Source organism: Myotis daubentonii, chromosome 13 (assembly GCF_963259705.1).
Source record: "Myotis daubentonii chromosome 13, mMyoDau2.1, whole genome shotgun sequence".
NCBI classification, from domain to species: Eukaryota; Metazoa; Chordata; class Mammalia; order Chiroptera; family Vespertilionidae; genus Myotis; species Myotis daubentonii.
Genome location: NC_081852.1, coordinates 22989878 through 23010456, shown reverse-complemented (window position 1 = coordinate 23010456; position 20579 = coordinate 22989878). Strand labels below are relative to the sequence as shown.

General features: G+C 53.0%; 1 protein-coding gene across 1 annotated transcript in view; it reads left to right on the top strand.

Moving 5' to 3' along the window:
• The window catches only part of HK1 (hexokinase 1), a 62253-nt gene that overhangs the window by 36475 nt on the left and 5199 nt on the right, over window positions 1–20579 (top strand). Inside the window, exons 5-15 of the mRNA XM_059662504.1 lie at window positions 67–162; window positions 1061–1160; window positions 1273–1456; window positions 2986–3141; window positions 6824–7057; window positions 9073–9377; window positions 11963–12111; window positions 12404–12523; window positions 13841–13936; window positions 15248–15347; window positions 18500–18683. Of these exons, the coding sequence (XP_059518487.1) occupies window positions 67–162; window positions 1061–1160; window positions 1273–1456; window positions 2986–3141; window positions 6824–7057; window positions 9073–9377; window positions 11963–12111; window positions 12404–12523; window positions 13841–13936; window positions 15248–15347; window positions 18500–18683 (1724 nt within the window). The remainder of the gene's footprint in view (window positions 1–66; window positions 163–1060; window positions 1161–1272; window positions 1457–2985; window positions 3142–6823; window positions 7058–9072; window positions 9378–11962; window positions 12112–12403; window positions 12524–13840; window positions 13937–15247; window positions 15348–18499; window positions 18684–20579) is intronic.

Below are 20579 nucleotides of genomic sequence, written 5' to 3'. Positions count from 1 at the left end.
CAAGGGCCGGGGGTGCTGGGGGCCTCCCGGCCTTCTGCGTCCAACCCCGTCTGCTCTCCTTCGCAGGGCATTCTGATCACCTGGACAAAGCGGTTTAAAGCGAGCGGAGTGGAGGGAGCGGATGTGGTGAAGCTGCTTAACAAAGCCATCAAAAAACGCGGGGTAACTTCTCTCTAGCCACCCGCCTTGGCCACACGGAGGTGGGGGGGTGTGGGGAGAAATCTGTGTTCTAAAACCAGGCTTTGGGGAGTCGGGGGAGGCATAGTGCGTGGCCTGAGGCATCACATGGGAGGTCTTGAAGGCCCAGGAAGAAGCAGGTGGTGCGGGGCTCCGTCAGAAGGCGGGGTGGTTTGACACGGAGCGGGGCTCCGTCAGAAGGCGGGGTGGTTTGACACGGAGCTCGTTGAGGCAGGGGAGGCCGCCTCCTGACAGAGGAGGGCTGGGCCGTGCAGGAAGCCATGTGAGCAGGCGCAGCCTGGGTGGTGGGAAGCAGGGCAGCCGGCACTGGATGTCGTGGGGTGACTTGCAGAGGGCGGTGGCTCTGCGTATAAAATCCACACGGGAAAGAATCTTCAGCCAGATAACCAAGGGGATGGGGCCGTTTCTATAATTTATTCACCGCACGGGGTCCAGGTAATGGGAGTGCCAGCAGGGATGAAAGTGGGCCCTCCTCCAGGAGCGACGGAGGTTATGAAAATCACTCCCTCTCTTTTTTTGTTTTTTTGGTTAATCCTCATCCAAGGATATTGTCTTCCTTTTTTTTTTTTTTTTTTTTTTTTTTTAAAGAGAATGGAAAGGAGGGGGAGAGACACAGAGAGAGAAACATGGTTGTGAGAGAGACACATCCATTGGTTGCCTCCTGCATGCACTCTGACCAGCGCCGGGGATTGAGCCTGCACCTGAGATATGTGCCCTTGACTGGAATCGAACCCGGGACCCTTCAGTTCGTAGGCCAATGCTCTAACCACAGGGAAAAATTGGCTAGGCCTCTTTCTCTTTAAGGTTGTGACCTCTGCCCCCATGTGTGGGTGGACGGTGACGTCCTGTTATCTGTCCCCAGGATTATGATGCCAACATTGTGGCTGTGGTGAATGACACGGTGGGGACCATGATGACTTGTGGCTACGACGACCAGCATTGTGAAGTTGGCCTCATCATCGGTAATGTCTCCCGTTTCCTCGTCCCTTCCTTCGGCCGGTGTGTCCAGAAGGCGCCGCCGCCTCTCTGTGACTTGGTGTGTGGTCACGGCTTCTGCTCTCGTCTCTCTCCAAGGCACCGGCACCAACGCGTGCTACATGGAGGAGCTGAGGCACATCGACCTGGTGGAAGGCGACGAGGGGAGGATGTGCATCAACACCGAGTGGGGGGCCTTTGGGGACGACGGGGCCCTGGAAGACATCCGCACGGAGTTCGACCGCGAGATAGACCGGGGGTCTCTCAACCCGGGGAAGCAGCTGTGAGTGCCCCCACCTTTCCGTACTCGTCATCTGTGTGCCTCAGGACGTTTAGCACGAGATTTGGGTGGGAGCCGAAAGGGGCAGAAAGCCCGGTGCCCACAAAGCGAAAAGCCCATCAGATTTGCACTGTCCGCTGCTCCTTTGGGGAGATACCCAGCTGCGGAGCCTGCACTGGCTCCTGCAAGCTCAGGGTCGCACAGAGGCCGTTCCAATAGGTCCTTGGGGTGGCAGGCGGGCATGTAGGACTCAGAAAGGCTCTCTCCTGCCAGGGATCCTCTGCACAGCGTGGCCGGGGCGGTCCTGTCTGGTCCTGTCGGGAGCAGGAACAATGAGAACGGTGTTCTCGGTGCCCGTGTTGACGATGAGGGCGGGCCGGGGCTCAGGTCCAGCGGCATCCTTGGCTTCCGGGCCCGCCTCTGAATGGAACAGGTTGTTTTGCTGTGTCACAGCCAGTGCTGGGCATGCCAGCTGGGCTCTCAGAGGACAGGCCAGCCGCCCGGGCATGGACCTGCCTCTCTGATCTGTTCAACTCAGGGCTTTCTCCTGGCCCCTCGTCATGGCACTGAACCCCCATTTTCAGCAGGCTCTCCCATGCAGCACTGGGCTGCTGCAGTTACAGAGTCCACGCCTCCCAGGGGAGGCGAGAGGGGGGTTCACTCTGTATCAGCCTGTGGCTGAATGTGGCCAGAGCAGTGAGATGGCCTGCCCTGGAGTTGGGTGAGGTCAGTAGGGGAGAAGTGGGTTCCTCAAAGCAGAGTCTTCTTGGTCCTTTTGGCTGGAGAGGGAGACCTTGAATGCCAGGGAGTGACCATGACAGGGGTCCCGTGCGAATGGCTGCAGCTCAGCCCCGTCATCTACTCAGCATCCCCTCCGAGAAGACATTTACCCTCTGAGTGGGAAACAGAGAGAATGCTCCCTGGCCACCTCCTTCCCACAGGCCTGGGCCATCTCTCCGAGAGAGTGATGAGGATGAAAAGCCATTTAAAAGTACAGCATCAGCCTGGCTGGTGTGTCCCAGTGGTTGAGCATCGACCTATGAACCAGGAGGTCACGGTTCAATTCCCAAGTCAGGGCACATCCCCAGGGTTGCGGGTTCGATCCCCAGTGTGGGGTATGCAGGAGGCAGCCAGTCAGCGATGCTCTTTCATCATTGATGTTTCTATCTCTCCCTCTCCCTTCCTCTCTGAAATAAATTTAAAAAAAATTTTTTTTAAGTATAGCATCAAGTTCTGTAAGAGATGAGCATATTCTGCTCATTTCTAAGTCCTAATGTTTCTGCTAAGTCCTTCCCTGCCTGCCCCTGGGTGCTCGCGTCCGGTTGACCACCCTGGGCATGGGAGTGGGGTCTAGATGACCCCGGGCACCCCCTTGTTGCTTATTCACATGTGTGTGGTCTTGCCTGCCAACGAGGCTGTGAGCTGGTGAGGGATGGGTCCGCGTCTCCTGTGTCTGTCCCACTCCCCCGAGTTGCCCAGTGGCGGGCACGTCGGAAGGGCCTAACGAGTGCCTGGGTGCTCTTCTCCTGCAGGTTTGAGAAGATGATCAGTGGCATGTACCTGGGGGAGCTGGTTCGACTGATCCTGGTCAAGATGGCCAAGGAGGGCCTTTTATTTGAAGGGCGGATCACCCCAGAGCTGCTCACCAGAGGGAAGTTTACCACCAGTGACGTGTCAGCCATTGAAAGGTAGGTGCTGTCTCCTGAGGCTCTCTGGGGGGCCGTGGGGGCTGAAGAGCCACAGGTCCCTTGTTATCGCGTGAGTCCTGGTTTGGTGGGCATCTCCCGCAAGAGTGCCAGGGCTTCCTGGGTCCATCTCTCCTCTCTTAGCTGTCCCGCCTAGGCTGGTCTCCCTGCAGGTACCTGGTATCAGCTCATTAAAGAATGGTAGCCCGGCCAGCATGGCTCAGTGGTTGAGCATCGACCCGTGAACCAGGAGGTCACAGTTCGATTCCCGGTCAGGGCACATGCCCGGGTTGTGGGCTGGATCCCCAGTAGAGAGTGTGCAGGAGGCAGCCTATCCATGATTCTCTCTCATCATTGATGTTTCTATCCCTCTCTCCCTCTCCCTTCCTCTCTCTGAAATCAATAAAAACTTTTTTTTTTTTTTAAGAAAAAGAATGTCCGCCCTAACCGGTTTGGCTCAGTGGATAGAGCGTCGGCCTGTGGACTGAGGGGTCCCAGGTTCGATTCCAGTCAAGGGCACGTACCTTGGTTGCGGGCACACCCCAGTGGGGAGTGTGCAGGAGGCAGCTGGTTGATGTTTCTCTCTCATCAATGTTTCTAACTCTCTATCCCTCTCCCTTCCTCTCTGTAAAGAAATAAATGGAATATATTTTTTTAAAAAAAAAGAATGTCCTACTCAGCAGCATATCCTTCATGGATGACATAGTTACAGAAGCAGCCCCCTTTTCTCTCCCTTCCCCCCACAAAAGGGTGAGATTAGAGGTGATCCTAGTGGTGAACAAGGGGCTGACCGAGCCCGGGGCCTGGATTTGGAATTCCTCCTTGGGATATCAGAACCTTCTCCAGACTATGTTCCAAGGAACCCTAGCGACTCAAGATAGGTGTTCCTTGGAGAAAGGGTTCTGTGGCCAATAGGGTTGGGAAATACTGCATATTTATCCTCTCTTTAGGGATTTACAGTGTCTTAGCATATTAAAGAAAACCCAGCTCACTTTGGTTAGCAGCCAGAAGACGTGGTCCCTGGCTCAAGTTTGAGAAACATTGGTTAACACGTGAGACAGGACAGATAGACACAGAAGAACAGAGTCCAGCCAGCACCCTGGCTGCTACCTCTTGGCCTCAACATGAGGAACCCCTGCTGTGGTCCTGGAAATGCAGAGAGCCAGTGCTTCGTAGCTCCGGCTCCACGGAGGAGATGCGCGTGAGCTGTCTTTGTGGGCGGAGGCGGCTGATGGACGTGGAAAGGAGTCTGTCTGGGCCTGCTGTTCTGCCACAGGAAGTACTGGCGTTTGGCCGAGGAGGGATTGGTGCTGCGCTACCGCAAGCAGAGAGCAGGGGACTGTTTCCAGCCAACTGTCCTGCAGGTCTCCTGGTCAGCTGCTGGGAGGGGAGGGACAGGATGCTCATGGCTTGTCTTCAGACTCACTGACAAAGTCAGGAAATGCCTGCCTTCCTCTCGGCCTGTGTCTCGTGTTGGCTTTTTGGTGACCAAGAAACAAAAACCCACTTGAACTCTAGCTCCAGAAAACCTGTATATTGTAATAATGACTTTCTTAAAAATGCCTATTAAAGGCATTCTGCAAGGGCAGATGTTAGAGGCATTCTCTTTAAAGTCAAGAGCAAGACAGTGTCACCCGTTTTTGTTCAGCGTTGCCCTGGAGTCTTGGCTAGTGTTTAAAGAATAAGAGAGCCCGGCCGCCGTGGCTCCGTGGATGGAGTGTCGGCCCTCAGACTGAAGGGCCGCAGGTTCAGTTACAGTCAAGGGCAACATAGCTGGGTTGCAGGCTCGATCCCGGCCCATGTCTCTCTCGCATCGATGTTTCTCTCTCTCTGTCTCTTCCCCTCCCTTCCACTCTCTCTAAAAATCAATGGGAAAATGTCCTCAGGTGAGGATTAACAACAATAGATAAAAGAATAAGAAAGAGAAAAAGAAATTCCAAGCATAAGAATAAAAAAAAAGAGGAGGTAGACCTGTCATAATTTGTAGATGGTAATTGTCTGTATGAAACACAGACATAGCTAGGCAAGTGACTAGGACAGTGGTTCTCAACCTTCCTAATGCCGCGACCCTTTAATACAGTTCCTCATGGTGTGGTGACCCCAACCATAAAATTATTTTCGTTGCTACTTCATAACTGTAATGTTGTTACTGTTGTGAATCGTAATGTAAATATCTGATATGCAGGATGTATTTAGGCGACCCCTGTGAAAGGGTCATTCGACCCCCAAAGGGGTCGTGACCCACAGGTTGAGAACCGCTGGACTAGGATAACCGGAGAGGTTAGGAAGGTGTCTGGAGAGAAGATACAAAAGTCAATTGTATTTCTATATATTGGCAATAATGAAAATAGGTATACTGGTATTTATTTATTTATTTATTTATTTATTTATTTATTTTTTATTGCTTAAAGTATTACAAAGGGTATTACATATGTGTCCATTTTTTCCCCCCTGCCCTAGACAGTCCCCTAGCCTCCCCTATCCCCCAGTGTCTTATGTCCATTGGTTGTGCTTATATGCATGCATACAAGTCCTTTGATTGATCTCTTACCCCCTACCTCCTGTCCCCCAACCCTCCCCGGCCTTCCCGCTGCAGTTTGACAATCTGTTTGAGGCAGCTCTGCCTCTGTATCTATTATTGTTCAAAAGTTTATAATGGTCTCTATTATCCATGAATGAGTGAGATCATGTGGTATTTTTCCTTCATTGACTGGCTTATTTCACTTAGCATAATGCTCTCCAGTTCCATCCATGCCGTTGCAAATGGTAAGAGTTCCTTCCTTTTTACAGCAGCATAGTATTCCATCCTGTAGATGTACCACAGTTTTCTAATCCATTCATCTACTGATGGGCACTTAGGCTGTTGGTATACTGGTATATATTTAAAATAAATCTTTTATTTTAGAATAATTTTAGATTTACAGAAAAATTGCAAGGCTAGTACAGAATGCTTCCACAATCCTTCATGCAGTTTTCCCATTGTTAACATCTGACTTTGCTATGGTACATTAAAGGGGGGGAAATACACACACACACACACACACACACACACACACACACACGAGGCCCGATGCACGAAATTTGTGCAAGAGTAGGCCTTCCTTCCTCCAGCTGCCGGCATTGGCTTCCCTCTGGCACCCGGGACCCGGGCTTCCCTTGCAGCCCCGGCTTCGTCCTGAAGGATGTCTGGTCTAATTAGCATATCACACTTTTATTATTATAGATATAAAAAGACACCATCTATAATGGTAACAAAACTGTAAAGTACCGTGGAACCACTTCAACAATAGCTATACAAAGCGGGTGTGCAGAAAATGACAATTTGATTGGAAAGCATTGAGGAAGAATGTGGGAGCAGCAGCTCACAGACCGGGAGACCGGGCGACTCCCCCGGGTCCCTGACTCTGACCCCCGGGGTGGGAGCAGCTGTCTGTCCATCTGTTCAGCGGCCCTGCGGTCTTGCCTCTCCACTTCTCCCATGTGCATGTCATCACCCAGCAGAGCACCGTTTTTCATAGCCTGACTGGTGTTTCTTGTGGAGGAACCCCTTTTCACGCTCCTTTCCGTCTTCGCACCATGCCGCACACCCCAGGGAATGGCGGGCACCTTCCCAGACCCTGGGCCCTCCGTGCTCTGCGCTGCCCGGCGAGGTCCCTCACTCACAAGAGGCCCTCTCACTTCACAGGAATAAGGAAGGCCTCAGCAATGCCAAAGACATCCTGACCCGCCTGGGAGTGGAGCCGTCCGATGTCGACTGCGTTGCCGTCCAGCACGTGTGCACCATCGTCTCGTTCCGCTCTGCCAACCTGGTGGCTGCAGCGCTGGGCGCCATCTTGAATCGCCTCCGAGATAACAAGGGCATCCCCAGGCTGCGGACCACGGTTGGTGTCGACGGGTCTCTTTACAAGATGCACCCACAGTGAGTCTGCCCTTTGCTGTCATTGGCATCAGTACCCGTCTGGGCTTAGGACCTGCTCCAGAGGTCGGGCTTTTGCACCCAGTGGGAGTGTTTTTTGGCGGATAAGACAATGCTTGGTTCTGGCCAGAAAGATCGGGGTCGCCCACTTGGGAAGTATCCGGCCCTCAGCCATTTCTCGTTGGTGTTGCTTCTGCCCGGCACTGTCGTCTCTCTCATTTCGTGAGCTTTGTTAGTGATTCCTGCAGCTGCCAGGAACGCCGGGTGGGATGTGTCTGCATCTTCAGTTCTCCTGCTTGTCCTCATGTCATCGGGGACCTTGATCCTCACGGACGCTTGGGTCTTAGGTGCAGCGTCTGCATTCCTGATGTAGAAGCTCCTGTGAAAGCCCCGCAGACGTTACCTTTTTAAACGGGCAACGTGCTGACACTTTGCCTCTGAGAGCCAGAGGGAGATGGAAGTTGGAAGCGGTCCCCACGGGGGATGAGGGCCTCGGCCCCGGCCTGCCTCCTTGTCTGTAGGACGCCTCAGCTTCCACAGCCCTCGGTGGCCACTAAGAACATGGCTTTCCCCTTTTGAAAGGCCAAAGGTGAACTCTAAGTCTTTATGCTGAGTTTGAACGATGACTCCCTAGCCCATGACTTCTGTGCGGAATCGCAGGTGCTTTTCCCACGGGACGTGATGTGCAGGTGAAGGGACCCCGCAGGTGGATGCTCACCTTCGCACCCAGTTCTGGTGCCAGTGAAGCAGAGGCTGGCTTACACGGAAGGAGGTGCGTGGTGCTGGGGATAGGCTTTGAGCAAGTTAGATATTATTACCTGTAGGGTCATCGTTTTACTTCTTTGTATTTTTTGTGCATTTTTGGCATTGAAACGAGCCATCTTGGTGGGGAGTTGGAGAGGATTTCTTAGCAAATGTTTAGACAAGAAAGCTTAGAGATTTGCAACGTGAGATTTAAAAAGCTTTTTAAATTGTAGTAAAAACACATAATATATAACTCACTCTCTTAACCAGTGTTGAGTGTACAGTTCAGCAGCATGAAGTACAGTCACGCTGTGGAGCTGCTGCCACCAGCCAGCCATCTCCAGAACTCTTCACTTGTAACATCACGTTTAACCAGTGAACTGCCAGGCGTCCGCAACGGGGACCATCCCCGCACGCCCCGCTATTTCGAATTCAATTGCGTCTATAGACGCTTATGGCGTACAGAGGGTTAAAAAATAACTGTGGTTAAGTGTTTCTTATCTCAGAAGGAACATATATTCGGTCTAGACACTGGAGATAATTACAAAAGTTACACAGAGCACAGAAGTCGTTTCTAACCCCGCCTCTGGAGTTGACCCCTGTTAGTGTTTCGGGGTTCCTTTGGCGGGCAGCCTTCCCCACTTACAACAGACACAGACGCCGAGGAAGTTCTGTGTCCCAGCGAGTCCTGTCCTCAAGTTCTTCTAGCCGCTGAATATGCCCAGACCCTGGGGCGGGGGGAAGGACCACGTGGACATAAAAAGCAGGAGTGATCATCCAGCCCTCGTCCTCATGCCAGTCACTGATCTAAGCGTTTCATGAACGCCTTTAGTTCCCACACATTGCTGGCAGCCAGGCGCCTTCATCCTCTGAACTCCAAGGTCCTGCACAGGCCCGCGATGGGGAAGTGCCAAGGCTCACGCAGGCTCTCCCCATGTGACACGCCAGCTCTGGGCTCTGAGCTCTATGCTGCCTCTCCTCTTGTCGTGGTGGAGGACAGAATCCCCTGTGGACCCTGAATTTCCATATCCGATGCTCGTGTAATAATGAGAATCCTCTCCTTGTTGTGTGTGACTATGAGTGATTTTGTCTTTCTTTTCCGCTTGTCCGCGTTTAACTTTTCTACAGTGGGTGTGTATGACTTGTATCATGAGAAGAGCAAGCGTAGAAAATGGAATTAAAGTGTGAGAAAAGAAAGAGAGGGGGTACAGGAGGTTCCTGAGAGATGGCTCAGTTCAGCTCTTGTGCCCCCTCCGCACCCCCATCCCCTCCAGATATTCTCGACGTTTCCACAAGACCCTGAGGCGCCTGGTGCCCGACTGCGACGTGCGTTTCCTCCTCTCGGAGAGTGGCAGCGGCAAGGGGGCAGCCATGGTGACCGCGGTGGCCTACCGCCTGGCTGAGCAGCACCGGCAGATAGAGGAGACCCTGGCGCACTTCCGCCTCACCAGGGAGATGCTGCTGGAGGTGAAGAAGAGGATGCGGACCGAGATGGAGATGGGGCTGAAGAAGAAGACCAACGATAAGGCCGTGGTGAAGATGCTGCCCTCCTTCGTCCGCAGCACTCCGGATGGGACCGGTGAGGCCTCTGCTGGGGCCCACGTGCCCTCCTGCTTCTCACACTAATGACCAAGGCACAGTGGGCAGCAGGGCGGTTGGCTTCTCCGGTGGATGCATTGGCACTGGGGTTGCGTGGTTTTGGCAAGAGCCAGAAACTCACTCACTCACTTTTTCATTTTTATCGCTGACTTGCCCGTGTGTGACTCAGGGCCGTGGACTTCCCTGGTCGGGCCTCCTGGGCAGGCGCCTTCTCTAAAACCACAGCCTGCTGGGAATTACACAGTGTTCTTCCACGGACGGAGCTGGGCAAACCCTGCTCCCCGAGATGCTATAGGTTGTCTCACAAACACAGTAAACCGATAGGATAAACACCCATGCACCCCTCCTACGCCCTGATGGTGTGCATGAGGCAGGCGGGCCCAGGGATTGTCACACCCAGGCAGATTGAGAACAGCCGTTAGCCCTTAGCGCTGACCTTGCTGGGTGTCGTCGGAGCTGACCACTGTGGGGACTCCAAAGGGCTTCTCGGGTGGGTCCGTGGAGTAATGAATGTGTGTGACATGAAGATGTCCCACGTGTATGTTATTTTATATTGTTGCATTGGAAACCACTCTGAACCTCGTGTCTTAACACAGCAACCATTCATTATTGCCTGTGAGTCTGTGGGTCAGCAGTTTATGGTGGCCCATCTGGGCCAGGCTCGGCTGATCTTTGCTGGACTCACTCATGTGTCTGCAGTCACTGGTGGGTCAGCTGAGGGGCCTCCCTCACATGTCGAGCAGTTGGTTAGCAGCAGCTGGGGTGCAGGAGAGCCTGGCCACGTGTCTCACCCTCCAGTGGGCCACAGGGCTTATTCATGTGGTAGCGGCAGGGTCTACAAGGGAGGGGGAAGACTTTGAAGCCTCTCGGAGGCCTGAGCTGGGAGTGGCTCAGCTTGGCTTCTGCCACACTGTTGCCCAAAGCAAGTCATTGGCCAGGCCAGATACCAGGGGAGGAGAAATAGACTCTACCTTTTAATGGGAAGAACTGCAGTCACTTTGCAAAGAAGCATGTGGACAGGGAGGGGAATGATACTAATCTTTGTATGAGGTTTCCCGTAATTAGGTTGTTGCCAGGCTTTTCAGTAACCCTGGCGAAGTTTGTTGTGAAGATTGGTTCCTCTCTGGGGCCGTTTGTCCTTCTAGTGTGGCTCACAGGTTGTGGAGGTCAGTGAGTGCGTGGCCACCCCGCTCTGAGCCTGAGCTGTGTCCTGGAGGAGAGACTTGTAGCTTCTCCCCTTTATTTTATACTAGAGGCCCGGTGCACAAAAATCTGTGCACTCGGGGGGTCCCTCAGCCCGGCCTGTGCCCTCTCGCAGTCTGGGACCCCTCGGGGAATGACCACCTGCTGGCTTAGGCCTGCTCCCTGGGGGATTGGGCCTAAGCTGGCAGTCAGACATCCCTCTGGCAGCCTGGGAGCCCTCGGGGGATGTCCGCTTGCCAGTGGGGAGCAGGCCTAGCTGCAGTTGGACATCCTTAGCGCTGCTGAGGAGGTGAGAGAGGCTCCCACCACCACTGCTGTACTGGCAGCTGTCAGCCTGGCTTGTGGCTGAGCAGAGCTCCCCCTGTGGGAGCGCACTGACCACCAGGGGGCAGCTCCTGCATTGAGTGTCTGCCCCCTGGTGGTCAGTGTGTGTCATAGTGACCAGTCATTCCCAGTCTTTCTGTTGTTAGGGTCACTTTGCATATTACCCTTTTATTATATAGGATAGAGGCCTGGTGCATGGGTGGGGGCCGGCTGGTTTGCCCTGAGGGGTGTCCCAGATCAGGGTGGGGGTCCCGCTGGGGTGCCTAGCCAGCCTGGGTGAGGGGCTGATGGGTGTTTGCAGGCTGGTCACACCCCCTTCAGGGTAGGGGTCCCCACTGGGGTGCCTGGTTAGCCTGGGTGAGGGGCTGATGGCTGTTTTCAGGCTGGCCACACCCCCTTTAGGGTGGGGGGCCCCACTGGGGTGCCTGGCCAGTCTGGGTGAGGGACTGAGGGCTGTTTTCAGGCTGGCAAAGCCCCCCTGGCGACGGAAGCTCCCAGCCTCTCCTTTTTTTTTAAATTCTGGGATTTATTTACCTTCTATAATTGAAACTTTGTAGCCTTGAGAGGAGCTCAGAGCTGGCCAGGGTGGGCGGGAGGGAAGCTTGGCTTCCTCCATCGCCAGGGGCAACCCAAGCCTCCTGCTTGCTCCAGCTCCATGGCCACAGCTGGCTGAAAGCAGGTATCTGGGGTTTATTTACCTTCTATCATTGAAACTTTGTTGCTTTAAGTGGAGCTCAGAGCTGGGCCGCGGCAGGCGGGAAGCTTGGCTTCCTCCATCTTTGGGGCAACCAAGCCTCCTGCTTGCTCCAGATCTGTGGCTGCCAGCTGCCATCTTGGTTGGGTTAATTTGCATATAGTTGCTCTGATTGGCTGGTGGGGGTGGCTTAAGGCGTAGCAAAGGTATGGTCAATTTGCATGTTTGTCTTTTATTAGTGTAGATGAGGGTTTCCCCCTTGAAAGCCTGGAGTCTTAGGGTCACTGGCTGCCAGGAGGCACTTGGCTGTTTCCTGAGATTCTTTCTGTTCTTGACTATGACAGAGAATGGTGACTTCTTGGCCCTGGATCTTGGAGGAACGAATTTCCGCGTCCTGCTGGTGAAAATCCGTAGTGGGAAAAAGAGGACGGTGGAGATGCACAACAAGATCTATGCCATTCCCATCGAAATCATGCAGGGCACCGGGGAGGAGGTGAGGCGGTGTTGCTTTCTACACCACCATGGTGTGTATGTGTCACACAGCCGGTGGCAGTGGTGGTCCCCAACACCTGCCATGTGATGCCTGCAGCCGGGCAGGTGTCCTTGTGGCCCGAAAGGCACTTTCAGCCACACTGGGCTTATGATGCTCAGGGGATCCCGGAGAGGGGGGCGTGCTCTGATGTGTCAGGGTGAATGTCTGTGTGTGCGTCCGTGTACATTTGTACGAGTGCATTGAAAGTATGAAACCAGAGAACGCACATGTGATCCGCTCTTTCCTCCTCAAGCTGTTTGACCACATCGTCTCCTGCATCTCCGACTTCCTGGACTACATGGGGATCAAAGGCCCCCGAATGCCTCTGGGCTTCACCTTCTCGTTTCCTTGCAAGCAGATGAGCTTGGATGCGGTGAGTCAGGCACGGGGCAGCGCTGACCGTCCGGTGGCCAGTGCGAGCTGGCTCTGGGGGCCTCCTCCGGCCTCACTGTCATTCCTCAATGTCCGCACGGCCCCGATGGCACGGTCGGTGGGTGACCCAGGCTTTATGCCACACCCTCCAGGACATCTTCAGACTCTTATCATTTAAAGCATTTACCTCTGCGGGGAAGTATTTTGTCCTTCAGACAAGAAGATCCGCACCCTCCTCCATGTTCCCTGTTCCTCCTAGTGTTGTCCGACTGTAGCACTTCCTACACTTACTAGTGTTTGTGTCTTTCTGCTGTGTTTATGCTTCTTGGGTGAGGACCTCTGTTTCCCACATGCCTAGCACAGAGAGCTCTCAGAAGAAATACTTGATGAATGTTCAATAAGTGGGATGGAAAGGGGTTTAAGGCCACCGACTGCGTGGGTCAGTGCTGAGCACCTGCTGAGTACTAATGACTGGGTGGAGCTGAAGAGCACAGTGTCTGTCCTCAGGGAGCCTGCAGTCCCGAGGAGCCGGCCTCCCAGAGCCCAGCACTGTGCTAGGGGCAGTCAGTAGGTTGGCCATGTTCTGTGCAGAGGGAACCTATTTTGCAGCGTCACGGAGGCAAGACCAAGCCTGCCTTGCAGAAGGAGGAGCCGCAGTGCCTCTGTGTGTCACAGGTGATGCATAGCCAGGGTGGAGGCCCTGGAGGGGACCTTACGTCACTCTTGGCCTTGGGTCAGGCTTTGAAGCGTATGTTGGCAGAACCAGGGAAGCTGGGTCGGGCACCTGCCTCTGGGAGCCAGTTTAAGCAGTGACAGTGCTGACTTGGGGGTTTTTCTCCTCTTAAGGCCTGTTAGGTGCCAGCAGTTGGATCCGTATAAGCTTGTTTTTTGCAGTTCACTTACACACCCACCAGCTGCATCGCTGCAGTCCAGTCCGTTTTACTTTAGGTAGTAATAGTGCTACTAAAAATGTGCATTTCTCCACTTAGGTTGTTGGCAGACTGTTCTTCAGGGGAACTAGTTGGTTAATATTCTGTGCCTCAGTTTCTCCATCTGTGAAATGGGGGTTGTAAACTGACCGCTGTGAGGATGGTGAGGAGGAGTCGGGCCTGTGGAGGACTATTAGTATTTTATTGGTTTGTGCCTCCATTTTTCCAGCATAGTCTCGCTGTACATTCTCAGCAGATGTTTACTCAGGAAGGAATGGGGTTTTGTGCTGTAAATTCTCAGCACATAGTGACTCAGGAAGGAAAGGAATTGTGTGTTCTGCCCATAGAGGCTGATTTCACGGACTCTCCCTGTGCCTTTCCTGTTTCAGGGAATCTTGATGACCTGGACGAAGGGGTTTAAGGCAACCGACTGCGTGGGGCACGACGTAGCCACCTTACTACGGGAAGCCGTAAAAAGGAGAGAGGTAACTATTACAGAGGTGTTTTCAAACATTTTTACTGTGCTTTTGGGTTATAAGAATCCTACTTGCTGATCATAAAGAATTCAAACAACCCAGAGGCACATGACCTGGGTAGAAGGTTCCCCCAACAGTCGGCAGTAAAACAGAGGTGAACAGTTTTGAGTTGTTAAAGGATAGTTTGCTTAAAAAGGTAAAACCACAACTCTCCTACAAAGAGCCTGGCACTATTGTCAGACCTGGTGTCCTCCTGTTGGACACAACAGTCCCACAGAACACAAGCACCATCGCAGCCTCTGGTGACCGCCATGGGACCGGGCAGCATGGGCGTGTACCTCCATCACGGCAAGCTCAGCACACACGCAAAGAGCTGCCCTGCGTCCCCCACAGCATCCAGCCCAGACCAAAGCCCCCTTCTCGGACCCCTCCCTGAAGCCATCCACCGAGGCTCAAATCCTAGAAGAAGGGCTTACACGCTGAGACGCCCCACGGACGGTGTTCTCCCGGGTCGCCACCAGCCAGGAGTCAGCTCTGTTCCACTGCAGCTGTGTTTCTGTTGGCCTCTGGCCGGAGAACATTGACACAATAGAAAATGAAAAATTCCAGAGATTTTATTTAACTCGTTAATTAATCAGGGAATCAGTAAGATGTTAAAACACACACACACACACACCAGTTTAAACATTTCCAGCTTAAAAGAGCAGACAAATAAATACCTAGATGACCAGGAAGACTGAAGTGAATAGGTTTGAAGGAGGGATCGGTTGCACCTGCATACTAGCCAGCAGCTGGTATGTCATTGAAAAGAAACCCAATGATCTATTTTTGCCCATTTCACAACTCGATGTTAGTGTTCCCCCAACTTACTTTCCATGCATATACCAACACACATTTTTTTAAAGTTGTAATCACACCATATAGGCTACATAACAAGTTGCTTTTCTAAATTTAACAGGAAGCAGGCATCTTTTCATGTCACTAATTTTGCCCTCTGAAAGGCTATAAGGCTTTGAACTCCAAGAGCAAGAGCTTTTGGGCAAAGTCTCTGGCAGCCTTTTATCCGTTCAACAATTCCCCCTAGGCCGCCTCTCTAATAATACTTCCTTTCTGTAGATCTTAAACTGTAGCGACATCGTTAATAGGAGGCGTTTAGCCAGTGAAGGAGCAGTTGAGTGCCTTTTATGGGCTGGTGAGAAAACTGTTCCAGACGATGCCCCAGGAGCGTTCGGACTGTGGTGCAGCCCCGTGAGCCTGGGAATTCCGGCCAGGCAGGGCGTCCCTCCCTAAAGCTCACACCCTGTCCGTCTCTCTCCCCAGGAATTTGATCTGGACGTGGTGGCTGTGGTCAACGACACGGTGGGCACCATGATGACTTGTGCTTATGAGGAGCCCACCTGTGAGATTGGACTCATCGTAGGTGGGTGTCCTGGAAGGTCTCTCTCCTCGGGGCAAGGAAGGCTGGGTTTTCCTGTTTCGTGAGGCCTCGAACCGCAGCTCAGCCCTCTGTGGGAGACAGTACCTGTCAGTCCTGTCCCCTTACCACCTCCAGAGTTGTATCCTTGACCCAGGCTACAGAGCCCTGCAGGGGCTCTTCCTCCCCAGCACCTACCACCTTGATAGTGACCAGACAGTCAAGAGCAGAGCTTTCCAGGGATGAGGCCTCACGTGGCTCACGTGGCCGGGAGCACGGGGTGGGAGCCCGGGAGCTGGTATGGAGAAGCTCCAGCAGGTGTTGCCAGCCTGTGACTGGGAAGGAAGAGGCGGGCTCCTCAGGCCTGACCGTGGGAAAGAGCTGGAGAGTAGTCTTGGGTGCCAGCAGCTCCTGCTTGTGAGCAGTCCCAGCCCCTGAAGCGGGTTGAGAAGGGTCATCTGCTGGCTTTGCAGGTTGTCCCCTTTATAGCCCAAGCACATTAGCGGCTTGGGCCTCAAGAGCACTGGCTCCGGAAGCATACTGACTTGGGCTGTGGGAAAACCACTTGTCTAATTGGACCTGCTCCTGGTGTCAGGGGGTGCTGGGAAAGAACCCTGTTTCTTAGGTGCACCTGGCTGCGTGGGCCTTGCACTGAGTGCTGGGATAAAGCCCAGCCGGCGCCGTGTGGTGCCAGGAAGGCCTTTTTATTGGCTAAACCACTCTGGGCTCCTATGGAAAATCAAAGAGGGAGGGAGCAGCTCCAGGTGAAAGTTTCTGGGGGCCTGGCTTTGGGGCTCATTTGTTGTTCCTTTCTTTTGCGAAGCTCTCTCCACCCAGCCCCTCCCTCTCTTCTCTTTATGAATGGACTTGGGCGTGACATGCAAAGCCAGAGTGACACAGCACATTCTCCACTTCCTGGTCAGGCCTCACCTTCCTGCCTGGGTGTCAGGGCAGCCCAGTTAGCTGCTCCTGGCACGAGAGGCGGGTGGGGTGGGGTGGGGGTTCTCCACAGCTCCAGCTGCCTGCAAAGCCACATTTTACTTCCCTGCTCATCCATCTCTCTGCTCAGAACTCCCAGGGGCAGAAAGTATGATTTTCATGCTCTGGTTTTCTTTGCACCCACTTCCATTTCTCAGTTTTACATTCTAGGTGAAAGGAAGCTGAGAAAACAAAAATAACCCCGTTACACAGCCAGAGGCTTGTGAATTCTGCTTCACCTTCTTTAATGGGTTTGGCAACGACCAAAGCCCTTTTGGTCTAGCCCAGTGGTCGGCAAACTGCGGCTCGCGAGCCACGTGCGGCTCTTTGGCCCCTTGAGTGTGGCTCTTCCTAAGCCTTAGGAGTACCTTAATTAAGTTAATAACAGTTTACCTACCTGTATAGTTTAAGTTTAAAAAATTTGGCTCTCAAAAGAAATTTCAATCGTTGTACTATTGATATGTGGCTCTGTTGACTAATGAGTTTGCTGACCACTGGGCTAGCCAGTGGGGATGCCCTTGCGTTCCCTCAGGTTGAAAGTCTGTCTGTGTCTGCATTCTGCCTGGTTGATGGTGCGCCAGGGCCTGGCTACTGAAAGTGTGGTCCCTGGGCCAGCAGCCTCTGCACCACCTGCGGGGGTGTCAGAAATGCAGAGTCTCGGGCCCCACCCCAGACCTGAGTCGAAATCTGCATCCTCACTAGCCGGCTTTCCAGGCGATTCAGGAGCATATTTAACAGGTCTTCACGAAGGCCTCCTTAGTTAGTTGGTTGGTTTTTGTTTGTTTCATCCTCACCCGAGGACATGCTGGAGAGAGGAAGGGAGAGTGAGAGAAAAATAAACATCGGTCCATTGTCTTCCGTATGCACCCCAGTCAGGGATTGAACCAAAACCCAGGTTTGTGTCCTGCCTGGGAATCAAACCAGCAACCTTTTGGTGCAAAGGACCATGCTCAACCAACTGAGCCAGTCCAGTTGGTTGGTTTTTAAATTTCCAGTCCATTCACTGAGACAAAGCCAGTGACCTCAAGCTTGGATATCATGGCAATTAAAACTCTGTGAAAGTTTTCAATGACTCCCTCTCAATTTCTCTACTTAACTCCTCATGGATGAGAACAGCAAACAGTTCGTGTCCCACTGGGTGCTTGGGGGGCCACAGTCTGAGTCGCCTGCTCTGGGGCAGTTCAGGGGTGGATATCAGAGGCTCCTGAGCCCCTCGAATCTTTAGGTCATATCGTGTGTGTCCAGTGTGTGGTGCACCCAGGGACAAGGTCCTCAGGACAGTCGCCAGGTTTTCAAAAAGGTCTGTGATGCCAAAATGGTGAGGGATCATCACGTTAGAAAGACACCTTGAAATGCTCAGGACAGTGCCCTTCAGTGCCTCGCTGTGGGCTTCATTCTGGAACACGTAGGAGAGGTTATTGAGCAGCCGAGGCCCGTGACCATCCTTGATAAGAAAAGATAAGTGGCCCTGGCCGATTTGGCTCTGGATAGAGCATTGGTCTTCTGGTTGAAGGGTCCCGGGTTCGATTCTGGTCAAGGACACGTACCTCGGTTGTCGGCTCAATCCTGGCCGGGTCAGAGCATGTGCCGGAGGTAACCAGTCAGTGTGTCTCTCTCGCATTGATGTTTCTCTCTCTGCCTCTCCCCCTTCCTTCCACTCTCTCTAAAAGTCTATGGGAAAATATCCTCGGATGAGGATTAACAACAACAAAACAACAAAAGAAGAAAAGATAAGTGGACATCTATGGTATAATAGTAGGCAACCCCCTAATATTGTGTGTGTGTGTGTGCACACGCGGGCGTGTGTGTGTGTGTGTGCATGTGTGTGTGTGTAAAAAGAGGAAGAGGGAGCAGGAGTGGGAGAGAGAAATATCCTTCCATTCTAAATGAAGCCTAAATGTCCACCATTGAAGATACATCCCTTTATTGTATCCCTTCATCTTCTATTAAAATGAATACAGTCCTGCCTGGGCAGGAAACAGAGGAGGCTCTTGGCATTGATGTCCTCATACAAAGCGAGTTGATCAAATGCTCGCTGGGTGGCTTAGATCTGACTCTCCTTCTATATTTAGAGATTTTTCTGGGAAACTTTGGGAAAGTGACGCTATTACTTTGCTCCTCTCGAAAACTCACTCCTATCTGGAACCCCAGGCCAGTTACCTCCCCCTCGTGTGTTGCAGGGACTGGCAGCAATGCCTGCTACATGGAAGAGATGAAGAACGTGGAGATGCTGGAGGGGAGTGTGGGGCGGATGTGTATCAACATGGAGTGGGGCGCTTTCGGGGACAACGGGTGTCTGGATGACATCAGAACAGAGTACGACGTCCTGGTGGACGAAAACTCTCTGAACGCTGGGAAACAGAGGTAATTCTGCTTGTTGGAGGAGACGCATAAGGGGGTCGGGACAGGGAGGACGTTCTGCCTGTTCCAGTCAAAGGTGCTTCGAGGAAGAGTGGGGTCTACGCAGAGGCTTGGAGACCGGTCCCTCCCTCGGTGTCCTCCTGACCTTGGCTTTTGGCCCAAGGAGAGCAGGAATGGGGGATGGGCCCCCAACATGGGACAAGAGGGCCCTGGTTGATGTCCTCCCCAGGTGCCGCTTCCCATTAGTGACCGTGTTCATCCTGGAGCATTCTAGCCTTCCTCTTGGTCGGTAGGTTTTGTCTTGTTTAGTGGAAGTAGAGCACACTTGACCTGCAGCTGTCAAAGGGCAAGGGAAATTCAGACCTGCCAGTGGGGGTGGGGGTGGGGGTGGGGTGGAGTGAGGGCCTTCTGGTCAGGGGTGAGGCCGAGGCGCAGTGCAATTCATCCTTCCCGTAGGGGACCTCCTGCGCCTCCTAGTGGCTGTTTGGAGCTTTTCAGCTTGGCTCTCAGGAGCCCTCCCTGAGATGGCAGTGCCCCCAGCATAGGGACCAGTGACTCATGTCTCAGTTCCCAGGATTCAGGCCGTCCTCTGCCATCAGCAGGATGTGTGGGTCTAAGCTGTGTCCGCAGGAGCAGACAGAAGGGCTGGGTAGTACCCCCCAAATATAAGTTGTTCTCTAGGCCACCCTCAAGATTTCTGCCTTTTCCAAAGACCACCTATGTATTATTGTTTTTCTGTAATTCAGCCTTTATTCTTTACTTAAACATAATGAAGGAGGGGGAAAAAATCCCAGAAAACTCAATATTACCATAAACAGAGGATAATCATAAAGTGAAAAACGTTATTTAATTCTAGCTACTGTTGCCTACCAAAGGCTCTAAACCAGCCGTGAGCAAACTACGGCCCGCGGGCCGTCGGCTGTTCTATCCGGCCCGCGGAGCCGAAAGAGCGGAGGGTTCTCTTGCTCTCCCCTCCGCTCCTTCACCAGCAGCAGGGTTAACATGTATTAGTTCACACAAACACTCCATCCATGCTTTTGTTCCGGCCCTCCGGTCCAGTTTAAGAACCCATTGTGGCCCTCGAGTCAAAAAGTTTGCCCACCCCTGCTCTAAACGAAGACCCCTTTGCTAAAAAGAGAGGTCAGCAGGGGCTGGAAGGGGTGAAAGCCATATCGGCCCCTAACTGAGAAGGTCACCTTGATGGAATGAAAGGACTGGATGGGACCTGATCATAACAGCACCAGTTCATGTTGTTTTTTTCCCTGTGGACCACCTGAAATCTGGAGTACGCAGATTACTCTTCCGAGTATCCAGACTTCCCAGCTTGGAGATGCTGGGGTTGGGTGTGTGTCATGGACGCATTTAAATCCTCTGTCATTTCTTGAGGCCCTTGAGCGTGGAGAAGGCAGGACATAAAACCCCAGGAGCAGCCGTAGGGAGTGCTGTGCCGCCTGAGTCCTCCAGCCAGCATGGTGTCATCGGGTCTGCTGGTGCTTGCCCAAGCACTCTGGGTTTTTGCAGAACCTTCCAACACTCTAGGAGGAAGTTTCCCCATATTGTCTTCTTGTCCCTTTAAGACTCAGCCGTTGCTTATTGTGCAGATATTCGTTGAGCACTTGACAGAGAGCCTAGCGCTGTGCTGTGCTAGGCGCTTGGAGTCAGAGCTGAACAAGGCACACATTGTCCACCTCCTCGAGGCTCTGGCTGCAGGGATGATGAGCGGCGGGGACCTGTGTACCTTGTGAAGGACAAGGGAGGGGCACGGGGGTCCGAGATCTGCAGATACAACCTGGTCTGGGGAGGCAGTCAGGCCTCTGGAGAAGTGACGTTGGAGCTGAGAGCTGGAATGGGGTTTTCCAGGCAGAGGCAGGAAGTCAGGTGAGGAGGGAAATGGCCCAG